Genomic DNA, 21,478 nt, shown 5'->3' with positions numbered 1-21,478 from the left:
TTAGAGCTGTATAGATATGTATTCATGCAATCCAAACATCAAAATATATTTCTTCCTTTCCTATATGCATTCTTCACTTTTTTCCTCTTAAAGTGTTCTTTTACCATGTTAAATATAATAGGCAACAGGAGGCATCATTATCTTCCTGTATTAAGGGGAATGAGATTTTGCTTCTTGGTTTTAATTTAAATTTTCTGTATCATGTCAAGAAACAAATTTTCCACCTGGAATATTTTTTAAATATTTTAATCTGGAATAAATATAAACTTTTAAAATCTGTTCTTGACATCTGTTGAGATAATTATGGCTTTTAAAATTTTATCTGTTAGTCTGATAAATGATGTCGACAATTTTCCTTGTGATATCAGTCTTGTGTTCTTGGAATAAACTCTCCTTATTTATAGTAGGCAAATCTTTCAATGTAATGCTATATTTCGGTTTCCTAAAGTTTATTTTGGTGTTTTACTCATATATTCCAAAGTGAAAGTGATCTATAAAATATGAGTGGTGTCTTTGTCAGGCCTGGCAGGCTCTTGTCCTTGAACTTCAGGGTGCTTCTCTAGCCATCTTATTTGTCACTCTTGAAAGCCTTTCTATCAGAGTGTTATCATATTTGAAGAATCTCTGAGGGAATTCCCTGGTGGTCTAGTGGTTAGGACTTGGCACTTTCACTGCAGGGGCCTGGGTTCGATCCCTGGTTGGGGAACTAAGATCCTGCAATATATGTGGCACAGCCAAAAAAAAAAAAAAGAATCAATCTCTGAGATGAAATGGAAGAAATGCTAAGAGACAATAGCATATTATTGTTTCAATTTTAATTTCTCTGAATTTTTAAAACCCCTTTCCCCCTTTTCTTTAATAAATTATCTACTTACCAATATCTTTTGCCCTTTCATCTGTTGGGATTCAGTTTTAATGATTTGAACAATCTCTTTATATATCAAGGCTATTTCTCCTTTGGAAAAATATTTATAGGAAATATTAGTTAGGACTAATATTTAGGTTAGGTTAGGACTCTGAGCTTCCACTGCAGGGGGCCCGGGTTCGAACCCTGGTCAGGTAACTAAGATCTCGCAAGCAGCATGGTGAGGCTAATAAAGAAAGAAAGAAAGAAAGAAAGAAAGAATTAAAAATCTAAAAAATAAAAAGATTTGCAAAATGCTGCTCACGAATTTTTGGGGGAGAAATATAGATTTTTTTCCCCAAAAGTTAACGTAAACATATAATGGGATGAGTATTATTATATTTAAATACATTAATAAATATTTATTTTGAACATTTCTGGGTTTTGATTTCTAATTCAGTAAATATCTATAGATAGAACCCATATAAATAAAAGCTCTTTAGGTCCCTCAATAATTTTGAAGACTAAAGGGATCCTGAGACCAAAAAGTTTGAGAACTGCTGTTCTCGTACTGCCTGCTCTGAGTTCTGTTTTTTCTCATAACCCCTACTTGTCTGTGAGGATGACTCCCAGATGAAGACCACACTGTGAGAAGAAGCACTGTTATTTCCTCCTGGGACTTTTTACTTGAAATTATGACAGGTAGAGAAGGTGCCTTGGGCTAAGGATTGGCCCAAACCTCTGAAATAAGGCACCTCAGAGACTACTGTCCAAGATTTGCATTTCAGTTCTGCCTCTCAAAATAAAGTAACTAAAACTGGAATTGGAGTATAAACTAGATTATTTACTGAGCTCTCTCTCTTTTTTTTTTTTTTTTTTGCGGTACGCAGGCCTCTCACTGTTGTGGCCTCTCCCATTGCGGATCACAGGCTCCGGACGCACAGGCTCAGCGGCCATGGCTCACGGGCCCAGCCGCTCTGTGGCATGCGGGATCTTCCTGGACCGGGGACGAAGCTGTGTCCCCTGCATCGGCAGGCAGACTCTCAATCACTGTGCCACCAGGGAAGCCCTGAGTTCGCTCTTTGTGTCAGGCACTTAGGAACACAGATTTAAGGCACCCTGTCCTCAAGTAGCTCAAAGTATAGTGGGTAGAGAAAGGGTGATTTTATGTATGTGCCAGTTCTTATCACCTTCAATGTTACACTTAGGATTGACTTAATGTTCTTTCTTTTAAATGATAAGACAATACTCGTATCTTGGTAGGTTGTATAATGCCTCTCTTACCCTTTTTTTCCTTTTGCATCCTCCCTTTTCCACATTTGTGGTATCTGGCATATGTTACGTACACGGAATACCATGTGCAGGTCAACAGTTATCGTTCTTGAACCAAAATAAGAAATAGAAAAGTTTATTGCTTCTTTGTGCTTGTTAGCATTGGAATATGTGATATACTTTATATTTTTATTTGAAGGGTCATGTGTATCAGCCTGCCCATTGGTTTATACATTTGCTTTTGCCAAATGGGCTAGTTGAGATGGAGGTATTAATTTGTTTGTACCAACATGTGTTGCTGTCACTATTTAAACAAGATGCTAGTATGCCATACCACAAATTAGCACCATCCCACCCCATCCCCACTTGGCTCTTTCAGTACAGCTGTTGGGAATATGCACTCCTCTTCCCCTTTTCCCCCTTCTTCCTCCATCCTAAATGACCTACATTGAAACTGGAAGTGGTGAACTGCCTTCCTAGCCTTTTCATCCTCTCTCTTCCAGTCCACTGCTGCCACACTCACCTCCTAAAATTATGTTTTTATCATGTTGTGCCTCAAAAACTGCAGTGACTCCATTGGCTTCCCAACCATTTGCTCACATACAGCTTACCCTGTCCTCTAGTCAAGCACAGATGCCAGCCTCAGTCTCATCTCAAGCCTTTGGCCATTTTGTTTCCTGGTCCTCGAATACCTTCTTTCCTTCATGAAGCCTTCTCTAGCTTACAATCTCCCTTCCATTTTCTAAATGCCAGTTTCACTTTTATTCTAACAGTTTAACACTTAGCTGTTGTATAATTACATTATGCGGAAGTTTCCTCCTCAACTAGATCATAAATTCTTGAGAGCAGTGACAGGGTAACAAACGCTTTTTGTATCCTTAATCCTCTACCCTCATAGTGCAAGGCATAGATTTATTGAGTATTGGCTATATAAATGTGTTGACTGGCTATTAACCATTCCTCCCCAACTAGAATCCTCCTCCATAAGCATTTATTGAGTACCTTCTCTGGAACAACACTAGAGTTGTTAAGACCACAAAAATGAGAAGGATATGGTGTAGTCACAAGACTCAAGTGGAAGAGATTATGCAATCAGCATAGATGTCTGAACAAAGGGGGTGTTGAGGGAAAGTCTGTTTGAGCTGGCCCTAGATGGATTGAAGGGGATTTCACCAGGCTAAAAAGAGGATGGGGGCTGGGTGGGATTTCAGATAGAATATATGGCCTGAGCAAAGGTATGGAGGTGTAAAAGTACATGGCCTATGTGGAGTATAACAAATCTATGGCAGGAGATAAGTCTGTCTGGGTAGATGGGATCTAGATTTGATAGGGCTCTGAATACCATACAGAGAAATGTAAACTTGACCCAAAAGGCAATGGGGAACCAGCTTATGATTTTAAGCAAGAAGGTGACAAAAGGCACTGAAAGTGTCAGCTATGTAATGCAGATATCAACCAAACATTTCTCCCTGTTTGCCTTCCCCCCATAACCCTTCAATGTATGACAAGCCCTATAGTAATCCACTAGTTGGGATAATAAATCAAATCCTTCTACTTTGTTCCTGGTCTACCCTAAATTCTGGCTGACCTCAGGCTTGTGACCATCTAGAGGTTTGATTTATTCCAGATGTGCCATTCTCTGGACTGACATGTCATAGGGAAGCCCCAGAGTGTTATGGAAAGAGCAATAGGCTTGGAGTTCAACTAAATGCAGGATCAAATCTCAACTTTGAGGAACTTTAAATTATTTCCTCATTATTCTGCTGCTTTAACTTTTTGTCTGGAACTTTTTTATATCTGCAAAATAAAACCAACGACTACCAGAATGGATTATCCACGGGCAAAATATCACTTTGAGTTTTACTGATTATGTCCTTTTTCTTTGTTGAACTCGTTTGTTGCATCTGTTTTGCCTGATCTGCTTGCTGCTTCTAATTTTCTTTTGTTGACCCTTTATTTCTATGTACTTATTAAGGAAGCACTTTATAACCCAAACACTGAGCCAGATAACTGTTCCACGAAATGTTTGAAATGAGGCAGCTCAATTTAGCTGGATTGTTCTGTGTCAGTGGGTTACAGGAAGGAGTTTGTAAGGTCCTAATGGGGAAACGGAAGAGTTTTCCAGCTTCTCCTTTGTTGAGTCTTCATCTTGTAGCGTCATTATTTTGTTTTAATGAATTCCCAGAACAATAGGTACACCTTCTGAAAATATGACTACAGGACATATTCCAAAGCCAAATATAAATTATTTTTGGACTCCCCATACTTTTTCTCCCTATGATTTGTGTGGCTAATGTAGAGTTGCTGGAACTGTGTATTTTAAATCATTTCCTGAATGAAGCACATAACCAGTGAAGAGAGGGAAAGGATTCTGCATCATTTTGCAAATTTTCTTGCCTACGTTCAGTGCTAGTCACTGGAATTCACGGGCGTTGGATGAATTTAAACAGAAAGAAAATCTCTCAAGTTCTTCTCATCAGCTAAAATGGTGCTTGTTTTCCGTTAAGATTTCTAGAAACCTGGAATACCTACTTTTGAGATTGCTTTTATAGGTTTGTTGAACGTAGTAAATCCCAGAGTTAGACAAATATTAAGTGCAACTAATGACTCTGATGCCACCTACATTTAAAAGGGAAAGTTGATGTGAGGGCAGGAAACATGCCTTGTTTGGATTTTGTTATTTGTGTTTAGGCTAATGTTATTTCTGCTTGCTTTTCATTTTCATCCTGTTGAGTTTGAAGCAGCAACAGAAGTGTCAAATGGAATTCTTGGGAATTAAGGACTGGAGCTTGAGATAGAGATGAGGGCTAGAGATAGTAGGTTTCCTTAAAGGATAAGATAAAGTAACTCAGAGTAAGGCAGGTAAGGATCTGTTATCTTAGTCAGATCAAGAGCAAAGTAGAGAGACTAATTTTTTTCTTAAAGATTAAAGACACTTCTTCCTGGATGACAGGAGGGAAGACTGAGAGTTTCAGAATTTCCTATGTGTCGTTGGTAATAGGAAAAACCTGCTTAAGGATCCTATGGTAGTCAGGTTAGACTTGGGAGCAGCGGCAGAGGCCGCTTTTGTCACCTTCTTGCTTAGAATCATAATTCAGAGGAATTCGTGTAAGTGCATTTTTGCAGGTGTGCTCAGAGAAGGGGCGTGAAGGAAGCAGGATAGAGCAGGAGGAAGAGTCTAGCAAGGATGAAGGATTGGCTGGAAGCGAGGGAGCTGGGCTGAAGATGCAAAGCATGGATTCTTAGTATCCTAGGAAACATTTGATCCACATAGGAAGGTTAGAGGTTTTGTAGCTGAGGGAATGGTTTTATGATAGATAATTTTCTAAATTATTAGTACCTCTGGGTAAATGACCCTACCTTCTCCACCTGACCATATGTCACCATGGAAGCATGGTAATGTTCCTGGAGAACCTGTTGTTTAGATTCATGTCTGCACAGAGTTCAAGCTATTGGTGTATACTAAAGAAGGTTGTTGAGAATGTGTTTCTTTTATTTATATTCATCCTTATCCATAAGTGAATGGCAGATTTCCCTTAGAATATCTGTTCTCTTGATTTCAGTCATCACCTTGATGTTGATAACTCCCAAGTCTTTGCCTCTCAATCTTCATCTCATCTGGCCTACTCAGCATCATTTCTGTATCTGTCCCACTATCCCACAATGCTTCATACATAATAGGTGGTTCATAAATGTCACTCATGCTGACCTCCTCCATCAGGCTGACCTCTTTATCATAAGTGAGATGTTGTGAAATTGAGCACATGATTTGGAGCTTACCTTCTTCTAAAAACACTAGCTGGGCAAGTTATTTAGTCTCTCTGAGCTTTGGTTTCCTCATCTGCACTAGGAGTGCTAATGCCACAGCTTAGGAACGCTGGAAAAATTAAGTGAAAGAGTTCACTTTAAGTGCATGGCCCAGGGCCTGAAAATTAATTGAAGTCCTGGTAAATGTTGGTTCTTTCTCCTTTATGCTTAATGTTTAAAATATTTAATTTAACTGCTGTGATTCCAATTTTTTAGGCCCAACATTTAATTAATTAATTTTTAATTAATTAATTTTTAATTAATTAATTAATTAATTAACTATGGCTGCGCAGGGTCATTGTTGCAGTGCACGGGCTTCTCTAGTTGTGGCGCACGGGCTCTCCAGTTGCAGTATGTGGGATCTTAGTTCCCCGACCAGGGATCAAACCCGGGCTCCCTGCATTGGGAGCACAGAGTCTTAACCATTGGACCACCAGGGAAGTCCCCCTGAAGTTTAATTTAACGTATTTGGTCTTTACCACATTCTTGCACATAATTCTGTTAACCCAGAGTAAGAAGTTTCTTAAAAGAGTATTATTTAGGGCTTCCCTGGTGGTGCAGTGGTTAAGAATGTGCCTGCCAATGCAGGGGACACAGGTTCGAGCCCTGGTCCGGGAAGATCCCACGTGCCGTGGAGCAACTAAGCCTGTGCACCACAACTACTGAGCCTGTGCTCTAGAGCCCGTGAGCCACAACTACCGAGCCTGCTGGCCACAACTTCTGAAGCCTGCGTTCCTGAAGCCCATGCTCCACAACAAGAGGAGCCACCACAATGAGAAGCCCGTGCACCACAATGAAGAGTAGCCCCCACTTGCCACAACTAGAGAAAGCCTGCACACAGCAACAAAGACCCAACGCAGCCAAAAATAAAATGAATGAATGAATGAAATTTTTAAAAAAGAGTATTATTTGCCTAATCGAATAGAACTTTGCTGACTATGAAACTTGATCAAGATTTCATCAAAAACTGGGGGTGTTGTGCTGCAGGGCTAGATAAAGTTGGCTGTAATGCTGTTTGGTTTTTTTTTAAAGATCAATATACTAAGATTTTTTTGAATAAAATTTTATGATCTGAGGATTCCCACTTGGGATGTGGAAAGTGTTTCATCTTTAATATTAAATTCTTGAGCAGAGAACAACATTGAACAGCACAGTATGCCTCTTTTTCCCAGTATTTCTGTGCATCTATATTGTGTTAAGAACTCTGGGAGAGCCAGAGGCATAAAATAATATTTTTCCACTCCCAGATGGCTAGCACATTTCTGAATACTGCTGTCTAGTTTTTATTTCAAATTTTTATTTATTGTGAACTCCCATGAGTTTTGTACCCATGTCCTCATTTGATTTGCTTATTTGCAATGGTTCTCAAAAAACCAATATCAACTACATGGTAAGGGTAGCGGTATGTTATATCTGGAGGGTAACTGACTATGCTAAGTAGTTTGTACGTCTATACTGTCAAAATAAGAGCACGAAAGAGGACATATGAATAAGTGGTAACCCAAAAGGTGAAAACTACCCAAATGTCCATCAACTGATAAATGGATAAATAAAATGTGGTATATCCATACAATGGGTGTTATTCAGTTCTAAAAAGGAATGTAGTACTTATACATGCTACAGCATGGATGAGCCTTGAAAAACTTATGAGACGTGAAAGAAGCCAGACACAAAAGCCCACATCTTATATGATTACATTTATATGAAATATCCAGAATCAGCAAATCACAGACACAGAAAGAGAATAGAGGTTATAAGGGGCTGGGGTGGAAGGGAGATGGGAAGTTATGTTTACTGGGTAACGAGTTTCTGTTTGAGATGATGAAAAATTTCTGGAAATTGATAGTGATGATTGCACATCATTGTAAATGTGCTAAATGCTACTGAATTGCCAGTTTAAAATGGTTTAAGTGGTAAATTTTATGTTATGTGTACTTACCACAATAAAAAAAGAATAAGTGGTAAGGGGCTTGGAAATCATTGTAATAAGCCTCCTGTTTTTGTTTTGTTTTGTTTTTTCTGTACAGGAGCCATGGATAACAGAGGCTTTCAGCAGGGGAGTTTCAATAGCTTCCAGAGCAGCTCCAGTGATGAGGACTTGATGGACATACCAGGGACAGCTATGGATTTCTCCATGAGAGATGATGTTCCTCCCTTAGATGGAGAAATAGAAGGTATCATTACTGCTGATGACAATTTATCTTTTTTAAAATTATTTCCAATGTACATACAATAACATTTATTTATCTCCTGGCACACAGTCCTGTGAATTTTAACACATGCGTAGATACTTGTAATCACCACCACCGACAGGATACAGAACAGTTCAACACCCCCAAAGCATTCCTTCTTATTACCCTTTGCAGCAGTCAGTCCTCCCCCACCCCCAAGCCCTGGTAACCACTGATTTGTTCTCTGTCCCATAGTTTTTCCTTTATGAGAATGTCATATACATGGAGTCACATAGTTTCAACTTCTGAGACTGACTTCATTCACTCAGCTTAATGCCTTGGAGATTCATTTAAGTTGTTCATTCCTTTCTCTTGCTGAGTAGTATACCCCAGAGTGGGATCACTGGACTGTGTGATAAATGTATGCTGAACTTTGTAAGTAACTGCCAAACCATTTTCCAGAGTGGCTGTACCATTTTGCATCTGAACTAGCCATGTATGGTAGTTCTTCCACTTGTTCTGCTCTTAGTATTTTCAGTAATTTTAATTTTAGTCATTCTAACAGCTATGTAGTGTTATCTCATCATGGTTTTAATTTCATTTCCCTAACGGTTTATGATGTTGAACATCATTTCATGTGCTTATTTGCCAACCTTATATCCTCTTCGATGAAGTGTCTGTTCAAATCCTTTCCCCTTTTTATAATTGTTTTCTTATTATCTGGAATATATTTATAAAATGAGAATTCCCCTTGTCTATTATTTGGTTATGCAGTAACGTCATTCTCTTCATTGGCTGCATACAATTTCATGGTATAGCTGTACCATAGTTTACTTAACCAAGCTTCTATTGATGCACATTTCAATTGCTTCCAATCTCTTGCTATTACAAACAATGCCACAATGGACAACCATGTGCTTGTGTGTGTGTGTGTGTGTGTGTGTGTATCTTTTAAGTGTATGAGAGCATTTCTGTGGCATGAGTATGTAAGAGTGCTTATTTCCCCTTTCACCAGCCTTGCTGGTGCTAAATATTATAATTCTTTTTTCATCTTTATAATATGATAAATAAATAAATGCATCCCTATTATTGTTTTAATTTTCACTTTTTAAAATTAATGAGCTTGAGCATATTTTCATGTTTATTAACCATTTAAATTTCTTTTTCTGGGGAATTCCCTGGTGGTCCAGTGGTTAGGACTTTGCACTGTCACTGCCGAGGGCTCGAGTTCAATCCCTGGTCAGGGAACTAAAATCCCCCAAACTGTGCGGTCTGGCCAAAAAAAATTTCTTTTTCTGGAAGTTTCCTGTTCATATGATGTTCCTGTCTTTCTAAATGGGCTGATTATCTTTTCTTTTTTTTATAAGAGCCCTTTATATTATTATTATTAATCTTTTGTCTAATATAGGTTGAATATGTATATTTTCTATTTCTGGTTTGCCTTTGTTAACTTTGTTTTTTTAATCTACAAATTTTTAAAATTTTTGTATAGCTAGGTATATAACCCTTTTCTTTTATTACTTCTGTGTTTCTTGTTATAATTAGAAAGGACTGTATCACTTTAAGGTTAAATTTATATACTTTATTGTCTGGTTCTTTAAGTGATTGGGATTGCCATTCTCAAAGTGAAATCAGGGGACAAGAAACTACTGTCAGAATTTATTATTTAGCAAATTTGTATTAAGGGCCTATGACATTACAGATATTTTGCTAGGTTCTGGGAATTAGCAAGGCTTTAAGGCACCGTCCCTTCATGAAGTTGATTCTAGCTAGCCTAACAGACACCTAAGTACTTATGATAGTACCTACCTACCTCTTAAGAATTGTTTTCAGGATTAAATGAGATAATAACATATAAAGTGCTTATGTACCCAGCATAGAGTTAATGCTCAATAAAATGTTAGCTATCATAATCATCATCATTATTATGTCTATTATAACCCTATATTCAAGGACTTAGCAGAGGACGCATTCTGTGTGTGTGTGTGTGTGTGTGTGTGTGTGTGTAGGATTGGAAAAAAATTTCACAGAAAAGGTGTGTTTGAGAAGGGCCTTGAAAGGTAAGTTATTTGGTAGGAGGAAGAGCATTTGAGGCAGAAAGCAAGCTTTTACAGAGATAGCAACAGGCATAATATACAGAGGTATAAAAAGGCAGAATATAAGCCCAAATAAGTAGATTGGGGCCTGAATGTCATACTAAGAAGTTTGAATTAACCTTATTATCACTGTGAGGACAAAACTCCTTCACATACTCATTCAACAAATGCTTTTCGAGCACCTGGTATGAGCCAGGTACTGCTGTAGGCACTGGGAATACAGTGGCAGGATTAACATAGATAAGATCCAAGCTGATCTGGAATTTAGATCTAGTTGGGGAAATAAACAGATTCCCTAGTTAATTACACATTGTGATAAGTACGAGGATGGAAATAAACTGAATGACAATAGATGATAACTGGGGAATACCACAGTAGTTGGAAAGGTCAGGGAAGGCTCCTCTGAGGGGAGGTGCCCAACTTGGGATGAATATACAAGTAAGAAAACCACAGGTTCAAAAGGATAACAAGAAATTTGCCTGGTAAAGGTACCTCAGGGCAGTGACAGTAGAAGAGAGCCCCTGAATTTAAAGTTCATAAAAGAAAGGTACTCATGGTTTGGTATTTAGTGGGTTTTCCTATTTGCCTACTAATATAAAAGGGACATGTGCGTATCATGTCCATTTATGAGTACTTACAACCACAGTGAGTCAGTCATACCAATTACTGGCTCTAGTGAAGTGGTCAGTTAGGGTATCCATTAGCTTAAACTGGCTACCTCTACTTAAGCCTTCTGGCTAAACCAGAGTGGTTTGGCTTAGTTATCATCATTGCTTCTAATGAAAAATGATTTCATATGGCATCTGTATGACCAAAGTAGTTTTTCTGTGTTCATGTTGCTCTCGGTAGGTGATTGGGGCAAGTATCCATTATTCCTATTTAATAAACTAGAAAACTGAGGCAGACAAGATTTTGACATTGCTTATGATTGTGGAATATAGTTTCACGTGAGTAGTCCTTCACCACTTTTCACTAGCCTTTACAGGAGAATTACTACTTGTGGCTTCCAAGGTCTGACCGTATAATAATGAGGCTGTTTTCCATGAGCCACACACAAAAATCAGTCCACTTATAATACTCCGTAGTGATATAATTTTCTTGCTTTGCTTTTTAATTGTTCTTATTTTATTTAATGTTTTCACATGGGATTTCCTAGTGAACACAACAACAACAGAAAAAAAGGTCATAAAGTCCTTGATATTTGGTGGTGAAACTGTGCATAAAATATTACATTTTGTACCAGGCACAATGGCACGTACTAAAAAGATTAGTTAAAAGGAGCTTGAAAGGCAGTAGAAGTGGTCCTTGTTTTCCAGATGGCTGGAGGGATTGATTTATGAGTAATGAATAAATAAATTATGCATGGCATGGTTAAATGCATCTGAGGTAGTGTTATAGTAGTCTGTAAATTAGAAGAAACATAAACACAGAGATCTGAAAGAAGGGGAGGAGGAGGCAAATAGAAAAAGGGTTTGAGTAACAGGAAAAAATTCAGAGCTATTCTCATAGTCCATCTGTTCTCACTTGCCTGCCTCCGCAGCCTGGAACTCCTGGTCAGCAATTCAGCAATTCATTCATTTATGGAACACCCAGATACGAACTGTGTTGTTTTGGTAATGTTCTTCGATTCTCTTTTCCCCCTCGCTTCCTTGTCTTTCTACCTAGCATGCCTTGCTGCTACTCCCTAACTGTAGAATGAGGAGACATTCCTGGCAGAAAGAGCAGCACAGGTAAAGGCATACAGCAGCGTGAGAGAGCATCCTCTGCTCAAGAAACAGAGTCTGTGTGTCTGAGGCCTGAGACTCCAAGGGTGGGGATGGTGAGAGTTGGAGCAGGATATAGGTTGGGAGATCTAGTTAGGAATCTAGGTGGGGTCCAGATTGTCTGCGCTTTTGGACCTCATCTTGTAACCAAGGAGTCACCAAATGATTTAAAAGCAGAGGAATGATGTGATCAGATTGGTGTTTTAGAGAATTTATGGCAGTGTGGAAGATAGATTCAGGGGAAGAGTATGCTGGAGACTGGAAGACCAGTTAAACTGTTATTTTTGAACAATCTAGGCAAAAGAGCAAAGGCCTGAATTAAGGCAGCAGGAAATGGAGAGGGGGAAAGAATAAGTTCTGGAGAAATTTCAGAGTGGGGATCAATAGGACCAATTAGACATGGAGAATAAACCAGAAGAGTCACAGATGACTTCAAAGTCCAGGTGGAGTATGAGCAGGCCATTTCCCCCTCACGTGTGAGAACATGCCCAGACCACCCCTGCCAGCCTCAGCATAACCTCCCGATGTCCCAGGGAAGGGAAAAAACTTTTAAAATGAAAAACATGACAGTGCATGAAATCCACCATGGAAGCTGTGAAACAGTTCTGTTTGTTCCTCCCCACTGTAAAGAAAGATTATAGTATTCCTTCAGAGGGAAACATAAAACATCTTGGGGGCTTCCCTGGTGGCGCAGTGGTTGAGAGTCCGCCTGCTGATGCAGGAGACACGGGTTCGTGCCCCGGTCCGGGAAGATCCCACATGCCGCGGAGCGGCTGGGCCCGTGAGCCATGGCCACTGAGCCTGCGCGTCCGGAGCCTGTGCTCCGCAACGGGAGAGACCACAACAGTGAGAGGCCCGCATACCGCAAAAAAAAAAAAAAAACCAACCATCTTGGGCTTCAGCTCATGGAGAATCCTCCCTTCATCATCTCAGTTAGGCTCTCCCAAACTGACTCATTTGTGTGGATGGTGCCAGGAGGAGAAGGAAAGGGAATTTGGGAACTGTCACCCTCATAATATTCAAACTTCCCTAAACGCTGAGCCTAGGAGAATGGCAATTGTTATCGCTGCTTTTTGAGCTTGAAAAAAAGAAAAAGTAGCCCTTATCTTTTAAAAGCTCCATGGGGCCATAAACCTCACCTGTTTTAATATGCTGACCCCATAAAATGAGGCCTATGGTGATGGTCCACAGGCTTTAAAGGCTTCCTTTAGGTTCCTTAATGGGAAAATACCCGGTCAGATTTCAGAATGTATGCCCTCTACTCTTTCCCCCATTTATATATTTATATTTTTGTCTTAAGTATATGTTTTATTCAGGTCTACTGAGTTTTTACCTAATGTCCCATCCAGGACACCGCATTACATTTAGTCGTCCTGTCTCCTCGGGCTCCTCTTGGCTGTGATGGTTTCTTAGACCTTCTTTGTATTTGGTGACCTTGACAGTTTTGAGGATTACTGACCAGGTATTTGTAGAATGTTGCTAAGTTGGGATTTGTTTGATGTTTTTCTCATAATTGGACTGGGGCTTGGGGGAAGGAGACTAGAGGTAAAGTGTCATTCTTACCACATCATATCAAAGGTATATACCATCAATATGACTCATCACTGCACCTTGATCACGTGGCTGAGGTAGTGTTTGTCAGTTTTCTCCACTGTGAAGTTACTCTTTTTTCATCCTTTCCATAATGTGTTCTTTGGTTAAGGAAGTCACTGCGTAGCTGACACTTAAGAATAAGGAAGTTATTCTCTACCTCCTTGAGGGTGAAGTCTCTACAAACACTATTTGGAATTGTTCTTCGTTGGAGATTTCTCTATTCTCAGTTATTTATTCATCACTTATTTATATCAGTAGGGACTCATCTGTTTAATACTTTGGGCTATAATCCATTATTACTTTATTTTATTCAAATTTTTCTAACTTTGCATTTGGAGCTCTTTCAATTGGCTCTGTCTCCCTTTGATATACCCCTGTCACTGTGCAGGTTTCTTGAGCACTTATTTACTTTCTGGTACTACAGTATGCTCCAGGCCCATGTTATGTATTTCCTGCCTCAGTCCTAGAATCAGCCATTTCTCCAAGGAGCCCTAGTTCCTTTCAGCAGAGATTAGTATTAGAAAGCAAGACCTGGGGGGCTTCCCTGGTGGCGCAGCGGTTGAGAATCTGCCTGCTAATGCAGGGGACATGGGTTCGAGCCCTGGTCTGGGAGGATCCCACATGCCACGGAGCAACTAGGCCAGTGAGCCACAACTACTGAGCCTGCGTGTCTGGAGCCTGTGCTCCGCAACAAGAGAGGCCACGACAGTGAGAGGCCCGCACGCCACGATGAAGAGTGGCCCCCACTCTCTGCAACTGGAGAAAGGCGTCTCACAGAAACGAAGACCCAACACACCCAAAAATAAATAAGTAAAACTTAAAAAAAAAAAAAAGAAAGCAAGATCTGGGCATGAGGTGTGCTTTTTTCTGTTGGGGCGTTGTTGCTTCTAGGCCCTCTCAGTAAGGAAATATAAATATAGGTGTATTCTGACCCACGTATTTACACATACCTGTAAAGAGATTATCTGTATGTAACTATCTGCATCTATATGAAGCTAAACATGAGATCATACTGGTGTCTCTAACTGTAATCCGTTACCACATGGATCATTCTTGCCTCCTCCCCTTGCTTGTCTGTAACCTTCCCCTCCAGGTCGTGAGAAACGTGGCTCCCACCATCCACCATCCAATATTTAACTGTTCATTTCCAGTGTACGTGCATGGTTTCAAATTGTTAACCCATACCCTCCATGGGAAACTACTTTATCAACTATAGTAAAGTGCTTATACAAAATTCTTTTACCTTTAGTCTTACAAACTCCACTCATTTCCAGTTACTTGGGTCAGCATCTTTTTCCTTTACCCCTTTAGTGAGGCTGTTTCTCAAATTTGTAATATAATTGGATTCTTTTGCCACATTCTGCATTCCATCCTGGGATTTTTTTTAATTGCATACATTAAGGTTCACTCTTTGTGCTGTAAAGCTCTATAGATTTTGGCAAATGCATAGTGACATGTATCCACTATTACAGTATCATGCAGAATAGTTTCACTGCCCTAAAAAATCCCCTGTGTCTTACCTATTCAGCATCCTTTCTTCTGAGCCCCGGCAACCATTGATCCGTTTTCATCTTTATAAATTTGTCTTTTCCAGAATGTCTTTATAAATAGAATCGTACAGTACATAGACTTTTCAGATTGGCTTCCTTCACTCAGCAGTATGCATTTAAGGTTCTTCCATGTCTTTGTGTGGATTGATAGCTCGTTCCTTTTCATCCCTAAATAATATTCCATTGTCCGGATATACCACAGTTTGTCTATTCATGCACCTACCTACTATAGGACATCTTGGTTTCTTCCAACTTTTGGCAATTATGACTAAAGCTGCTACAAACATCTGTGTGTAGTTTTTCCTGTGGGCGTAAGTTTTCAAGTCAGTTGGGTAAATATATAGATGCAATTTCTGGATTATATGGTAAGACTATGTTTGGTTTTATAAGAAATTGCCCAACTGTCTTCTAAAGTGGCTGTACCATTTTGTATTCCCACCAGCAATGAATGAGAGTTCCTGTAATTCCACATCCTTGTGAGCAATTGGTATTGTCAGTGTTTTAGGTTTTAGCCATTCTAATAGGTGTGTAGTGGGATCTTGTTGTTAATTTGCATTACCCTAATGACAAATGATGTTGAGCATCTTTTCATTTGCTATTTGCCATCTGTATGTCTTCTTTGGTGATGTTCAGATCTTTTGATTTTAGCTCTTTCTTCTTTTCTAATATATACATTTAATATTATAAATTTCTAAGTACTGCTTTTTGCTGTATCCCACAAATTTTGTTATGTTGTATTTTCATTTTCATTTACTCCAAAATGTTTTAAAATTTGTCTTCAGACTTCTTTGACCCATGGGTTATTTGGAAGTATGTTGCTTAATTTCCAGGTATTTGGTCATTTTCCAGCTGTTTTTCTGTTACTGGTTTCTAGTTTAATTCCCTTGTGTTAGGATTTATGTTAAACGGGCTAGGAGTTGGGCTTTGTTTAATGTTTGGGGTCATTATTGGTGCCAGGGGTTAAATTCCTGTAGTGTCCTTGTTTTTGTCTCCTCTCTTGATTTTTAGTTTCCTTAAGTACAATTCCTTGAAAGAGATTCTGTGTCTTGCAGCTGTAATCCACTGTTAATAAGATATGGGAGCCCCATTGGTGTGCTTGTATGGTATGGGGGAGCAGGTTATTTTATAATCTTCTGATTAAAGTGCAGTGTCTGTTGGACCTGTGTCTTGTGTCTTTGACCTTCACAAAGTGTAATCCGGTGGTATAGCTTTTTGTTCTCCCTGCCCCCTGCTCCTGTCTCTGACCTCAGCATTCCTAGCCCATTTCCAGGAAGCCCAGACCCCTACTGACTTTGCTTTTTCCCAGCCCATTTCCAGGAAGCCCAGACCCCTACTGACTTTGCTTTTTCCCAGCCCATTTCCAGGAAGCCCAGACCCCTACTGACTTTGCTTTTTCCCCGTAGGTGAGACTAGAAGGGTCGGGTTGGGGCTGGAGAGGGAAGAATGCCCTTCCCCCAACTGGGATAAGGCTCAGGCAAAGTATTTTCCCCTGGAGCATAGGCCTTTGTTACAGAGACAGGTCTGGCCTATTTCACAATGATAGCTCTTCACTTCTCCTCCTCTGAGCTAGGAGGACATGTTTCTTAGCTCTTCATTTTGAGAACTTGGTAGGGTTCCTGGAGATAAAACCCACCGAAGTATAGGCTCAGGAGTTCCTTACTCTCACAGAAGTCCACACACAGCCTTCAGCTATTCGTCAAAGTTGCCGTTTAAGTAGCCCTACCAGTTATGTTTCTAGCGGTTTCTACTCCAGGTAAGCAGATCTCTCTGTGTTTTTTGGATAAGCCTGTCTCTTCAGATTTGGGGGTCAGAGTTTCCCTTGCAGCAATTCTCCAGTGGGTCCAAGAAAAGTTATTGATTTTTCAGTTTGTCTAGCTTTTTCTTGCTGTACGAATGGGAGCAACATCTTTTTTTGTTGTTTTTTTAATTGAAGTATAGTTAATTTATAATGTATTAGTTTCAAGTGTACAGCAAGACAATTTCTGAGCTTTTTACTTGCCAGAGCTGAATCTGGAAGCTCCCCGTTTATTTTCTAATTAGTGAGACCACTTTGGTCCCCTCTCAAAGGGAGAAAGAAATTAGAGGGCATTTGGCCTCTAATAAATCCTGAGTGGATTATTATGAACCTCACCTTGTTCCGATTTATGGCATTATGTGGTAGAGGAGAGGGTTGCTGTGATGTTTCAGGAATGTGTGCTGGGTGTTTCCGGGGTCTGTGGCTAGCAGGTACTCCAGAGGTACCGTGGCCATGTTGGTATAGCTCTAGTTAGGCACAGACTGGCAGTGTTGGGTCCCAGGTTGTGCTCTACTTCACCGCTCAACTGAATCTTACTTTTCTAAGGGTTGGTAGTACCATTTATTGATCTTGCCAGAAGGGTATTCTGTGATAACTATGCAATCAAAATACCATTTGGAATTCCTCAAAGCTAATGTCTTCTCAGAAGTCATTCAACACAATGTACGAATGACCCACAAATAACCATTGCTAAAATTAGAGTATGAGAGTTGGAAAGGACCGTAAAAATCATACATGCTGATATGCCCTCATTTTTACAGATGGGGAATCTGAAACCCACAGAGATTAAGACAGTTGCCCAGGGTGACACAATTAGTGAGTTATGGAGCTAGGGTTGGAATCTGTATCTTCTCACTGCTGGACAATGGGTCTGATCACAAAGACTTTTTCTTTCTTTCTTTCATTCTTCCTTCTTTCCTTCCTTCTTTCCTTCCTTCCTTCCTTCCTTCCTTCCTTCCTTCCTTCCTTCCTTCCTTCCTCTCTCCCTCCCTCCCTCCCTCCCCTCTTTCCTTTCCTTTCCTTCCCTTTCTTTCTTTCCTTTCTGCGTTGGGTCTTCATTGCTGTGCGTGGGCTTTCTCTAGTTGCAGCAAGTGGGGGCTACTCTTCGTTGCGGTGTGTGGACTTCTCATTGCTGTGGCTTCTCTTGTTGTGGAGCCCAGGCTCTAGGTGCATGGGCTTAAGCAGTTGTGGCACGTGGGCTCAGTAGTTGTGGCACATGGGCTTAGTTGCTCCACGGCATGTGGGATCTTCCCAGACCAGGGATGGAACCTGTGTCCCCTGCATTGGCAGGAGGATTCTTAACCACTGCGCCACCAGGGAAGTCCTCCCATTGACTTTCATGTAAAAATTTAGTAAGTCATCTTCCTCTTGGTGCTTTCCTCCTAATGTTCTACAGAAACTGTCACCTGCTTTGTTTCTAAATACCCCAGTGGTCTGCCTCTCAGAATGGAAGTCTTCCCTTTGCAATGTCTTGTCTCTACTCTTCTAGCTGCATTATCATTATTTTTATTTTTAGAAACACTTATATAACACATAAATACACCTCACTGTTAAAGATTCAAACAATACACATGTATATAAAATGTGAAAGTCCCCTCACTACTTCCCACTCCAGAGATAACCCTTCAAAATAACTCAGTTATGACCCTTTCAATTCTTTTTCTATCCAGTTAACACAGAGACACACACTTTAATTTTAAAAAAAAATCTACTTATTATTTTGTAACTTGCTTTTATCACATAGTAAGTTTGGGAGATTTTTCTATTTCAGTACACATCAGTCTACTTCTTTCCTTATGCTATTCCCCCATTACTGAACTCTTTCATTGTTTCCAGTGCTGCAGTGAATAGCATACATACATTGGTGTGCACAGGTACAAGTGTTTCCTTAAGAGCAATTCCTAGATTATATATGTGTGTGTGTGTGTGTGTGTGTTTAACTGTTTGTTTGTTTTTTTTTGTCCACAACATCACACTATTCCCATGAATCCAAGAAGAATCTCCTACTTGGTATTTCCTCTCTTGAAGTTTTTTCCCCTGCTAAAGAATAGTTGCTAATCTTTTGTCCACAACTTCCTTTTGGAGATTAATAGAGAGAAACCAGTGCAGACTCAATATAGAAGAACTGGAGAAATGCTGCTTCTAAAATAATAAGCACAAGTAGTCACACAGGAGGATCGTGCTAGCCAAAGGCTTTCTCAACACTCTGGTATGGAATGTGCATTTTAGAGCAGGGTTTCCCTACCCTTTACATTTACCAGCCTTCTTGTCAGTCCCTTTTATGTATAAATTTGAGAAGGAAGGAATGAAGAGCAAGTAATAGAGCAGAGGGCTATTTTCTTTATGTGGACAACCCTCTCAGCAACGTTCTCAAACCTATCCCCTCTACTTGTATTTCTACATTGATTTTGTACAGTGGGGGTCTGCAGATACCAAGCCATACTCCTCAAGCTATTTTTCATAACATTGGTAACTCTGGCAATTAGCACCCTGGCTCCACTGGTAATGAAAGTGATTTGGGTGGGGAACTTCCGCATTAGAGCAGATGCTGGGAATAGAAGGCACAAAAGGTACACTGTCAAGCAAATGTCTACAACCCAGTGGGGGCAGAGCTGTATCCAGTGGGAACCAAGGAGTCTGAAGGTGGTATAAGAATCTAGATTCACACATATCTCGAAAGCCTTTTCCCTATCCCTTTCTCCCATGCCCCACCTTCCTATATACTTCTCATGGCCCTCACACTTCATTTTAATAGTACATATCATAGATTCATTATTGTTTTTGCAGTCCCGTTCCCCACCTCTCTCACCACCTCTCTGATTGTCTAGCTCAGCAGAGCTGGGATAGAGAGTTTCCTCTTTGTTGTCCTTCCTGCCTCTTAGCTTCACATTTCAACGTGCTGTGAGCAGGAACCAAGCAGTCAGTCCTTAAATGAAATGGGTGCAGGGTGACAGTCAAAACAACACAGGCACTGACCCGTCAGATTGGATGTCAGATATAGCTGCGGGTAGTGTTCTGGAGCCTCCTGGTGTTCCAGCTGCTGCATCATGGGAAAGTTCAGGAGCCTCTGGGGGATGGCTGTGGGGGAGGAGAGTCCTTGGGAAAGAGTAGTTATTTATCTACAGCCACAGGTATTTCACTATTTAACAACCAGTATGGCTGTACAGATGTGTATCAATGGAATAGTCGCCCTGAATAAGTGTTCCAGGGCCAAACTAAGATAGTATATTAAAACATAACATGGTCCTGTGACATTCTCCAGGGCTTACACAGGAAGACATTTGCTTTTCTGGGCAATCCCCTGGCGGTCCAGTGGTCAGGACTCTGTGCTTTCATTGCTGTGGGCCTGAGTTCAATACTGTAAGCAGCAGGGCGGTGTGGCCGGGAGAGAAAAAAAAGCATTTGCTTTTCAGCCTCTGGGTTTCTGTAAGTGGGGAAGCAGAATGGAGGCACAAGTTGATATATAGAAAGGTCCTAAAAACGTTGACTAATTATTGGGGCTTCAACGGTAATGTATTCTCAAACGTAGAGATGAATGGAATGTGAAAGGGTTCATGGCTTATTGGGAGATCTGGAATGGATGAACCAATACAAGAAGGGAAAAGGGCGCAGGTATGGAAGTGAGAAGTGGCTCATAATAGACCCTTAGTACTTGCTGTTGAATGAAGGTACAGTTTAAAAGATTGCAGGATGAATATCTGCTGATGTGTGCTAGGTCGAGTGTTGACTTTTTTGTATACGTGCTTTTAGCCTTGCAAAAATACAATATATCCCTGTAAAAACTGAAATACATTCTAAAAATGGAACTATTTTCAAGTCCTGTGATACATACCAATAGCCCTGCTCCATTTCTTTGAGTGCTTATTTCTTTCTTTAGGCTGCTGCCAATAAGTGAGCCCTCATGCAGCTGTGGTTATCATTAAAGCAGTACTTCAGGGTGCACGAGGTTTCCTTCTATCCTCTTTCCCCTTGTGTCTTTGTTAGTGTTTAACTAATTCACTTAATCAGTTACTGTTCAGCTCCTCAGGGAAATGTCTAATGGCATATTGGTTAGGGATTGAAATAAACATTATTCTCAAATTGGAGTTTCTTTTCTTGTATTTTAAGGGGTTTTCCAGTTTTAAGCATCATGTGATTTTTAGAAAAAAATTAGAAAGTGGTTTCCATAAAGGAAAATGAGCTAAATACATTCATTTATATGCCTCCTCATTCAAGCAGTGTGCTTTTAAACACCCATTAATTAAGTTTTTAGACCTAAGTGTAACTTACCGGGAAAGCTGTTTCAAGGTTGACTTATTTTTCTGACTTGTTTTTTGTACATTTTTTCCCAGACTCAGGCAATCCAGGTTAGCTTTCGGGCGACTTTTATCATTTAAGAGCTAGATGTACTTTAACCTGAATCATTTTCCTGCTAGAGCATTAAATCATTTTAAATATAACTTACTTTGAAGGGCACACTATGCCTTCAAAACTTACCTAAGTTTTACTCCTTTTTTTGTATAGAGTCAAGAATCTAGAGTTGCCTAATAAGCACCCCAATCTGATATTTAGGGTCGTTGTTTAATTTTACTCTTCTTCCCTTGGTAG

At 40.0% G+C, this 21,478-nt stretch overlaps 1 protein-coding gene across 2 annotated transcripts in view; it reads left to right on the top strand.

The window, feature by feature from the left end:
- The window catches only part of CLCN5 (chloride voltage-gated channel 5), a 153,871-nt gene that overhangs the window by 98,552 nt on the left and 33,841 nt on the right, over positions 1-21,478 (top strand). For both annotated transcript variants that reach the window (XM_081222749.1, XM_081222748.1), the window contains exon 3: positions 7,951-8,097. In XM_081222749.1, coding sequence (XP_081078875.1) covers positions 7,951-8,097 — 147 coding nt within the window. The remainder of the gene's footprint in view (positions 1-7,950; positions 8,098-21,478) is intronic.

The sequence above is a fragment of the Mesoplodon bidens genome (assembly GCF_964165515.1).
Source record: "Mesoplodon bidens genome assembly, chromosome: X".
In the NCBI taxonomy this organism is placed as follows: Eukaryota; Metazoa; Chordata; class Mammalia; order Artiodactyla; family Ziphiidae; genus Mesoplodon; species Mesoplodon bidens.
This window is presented reverse-complemented; position numbering and strand designations above follow the sequence as displayed.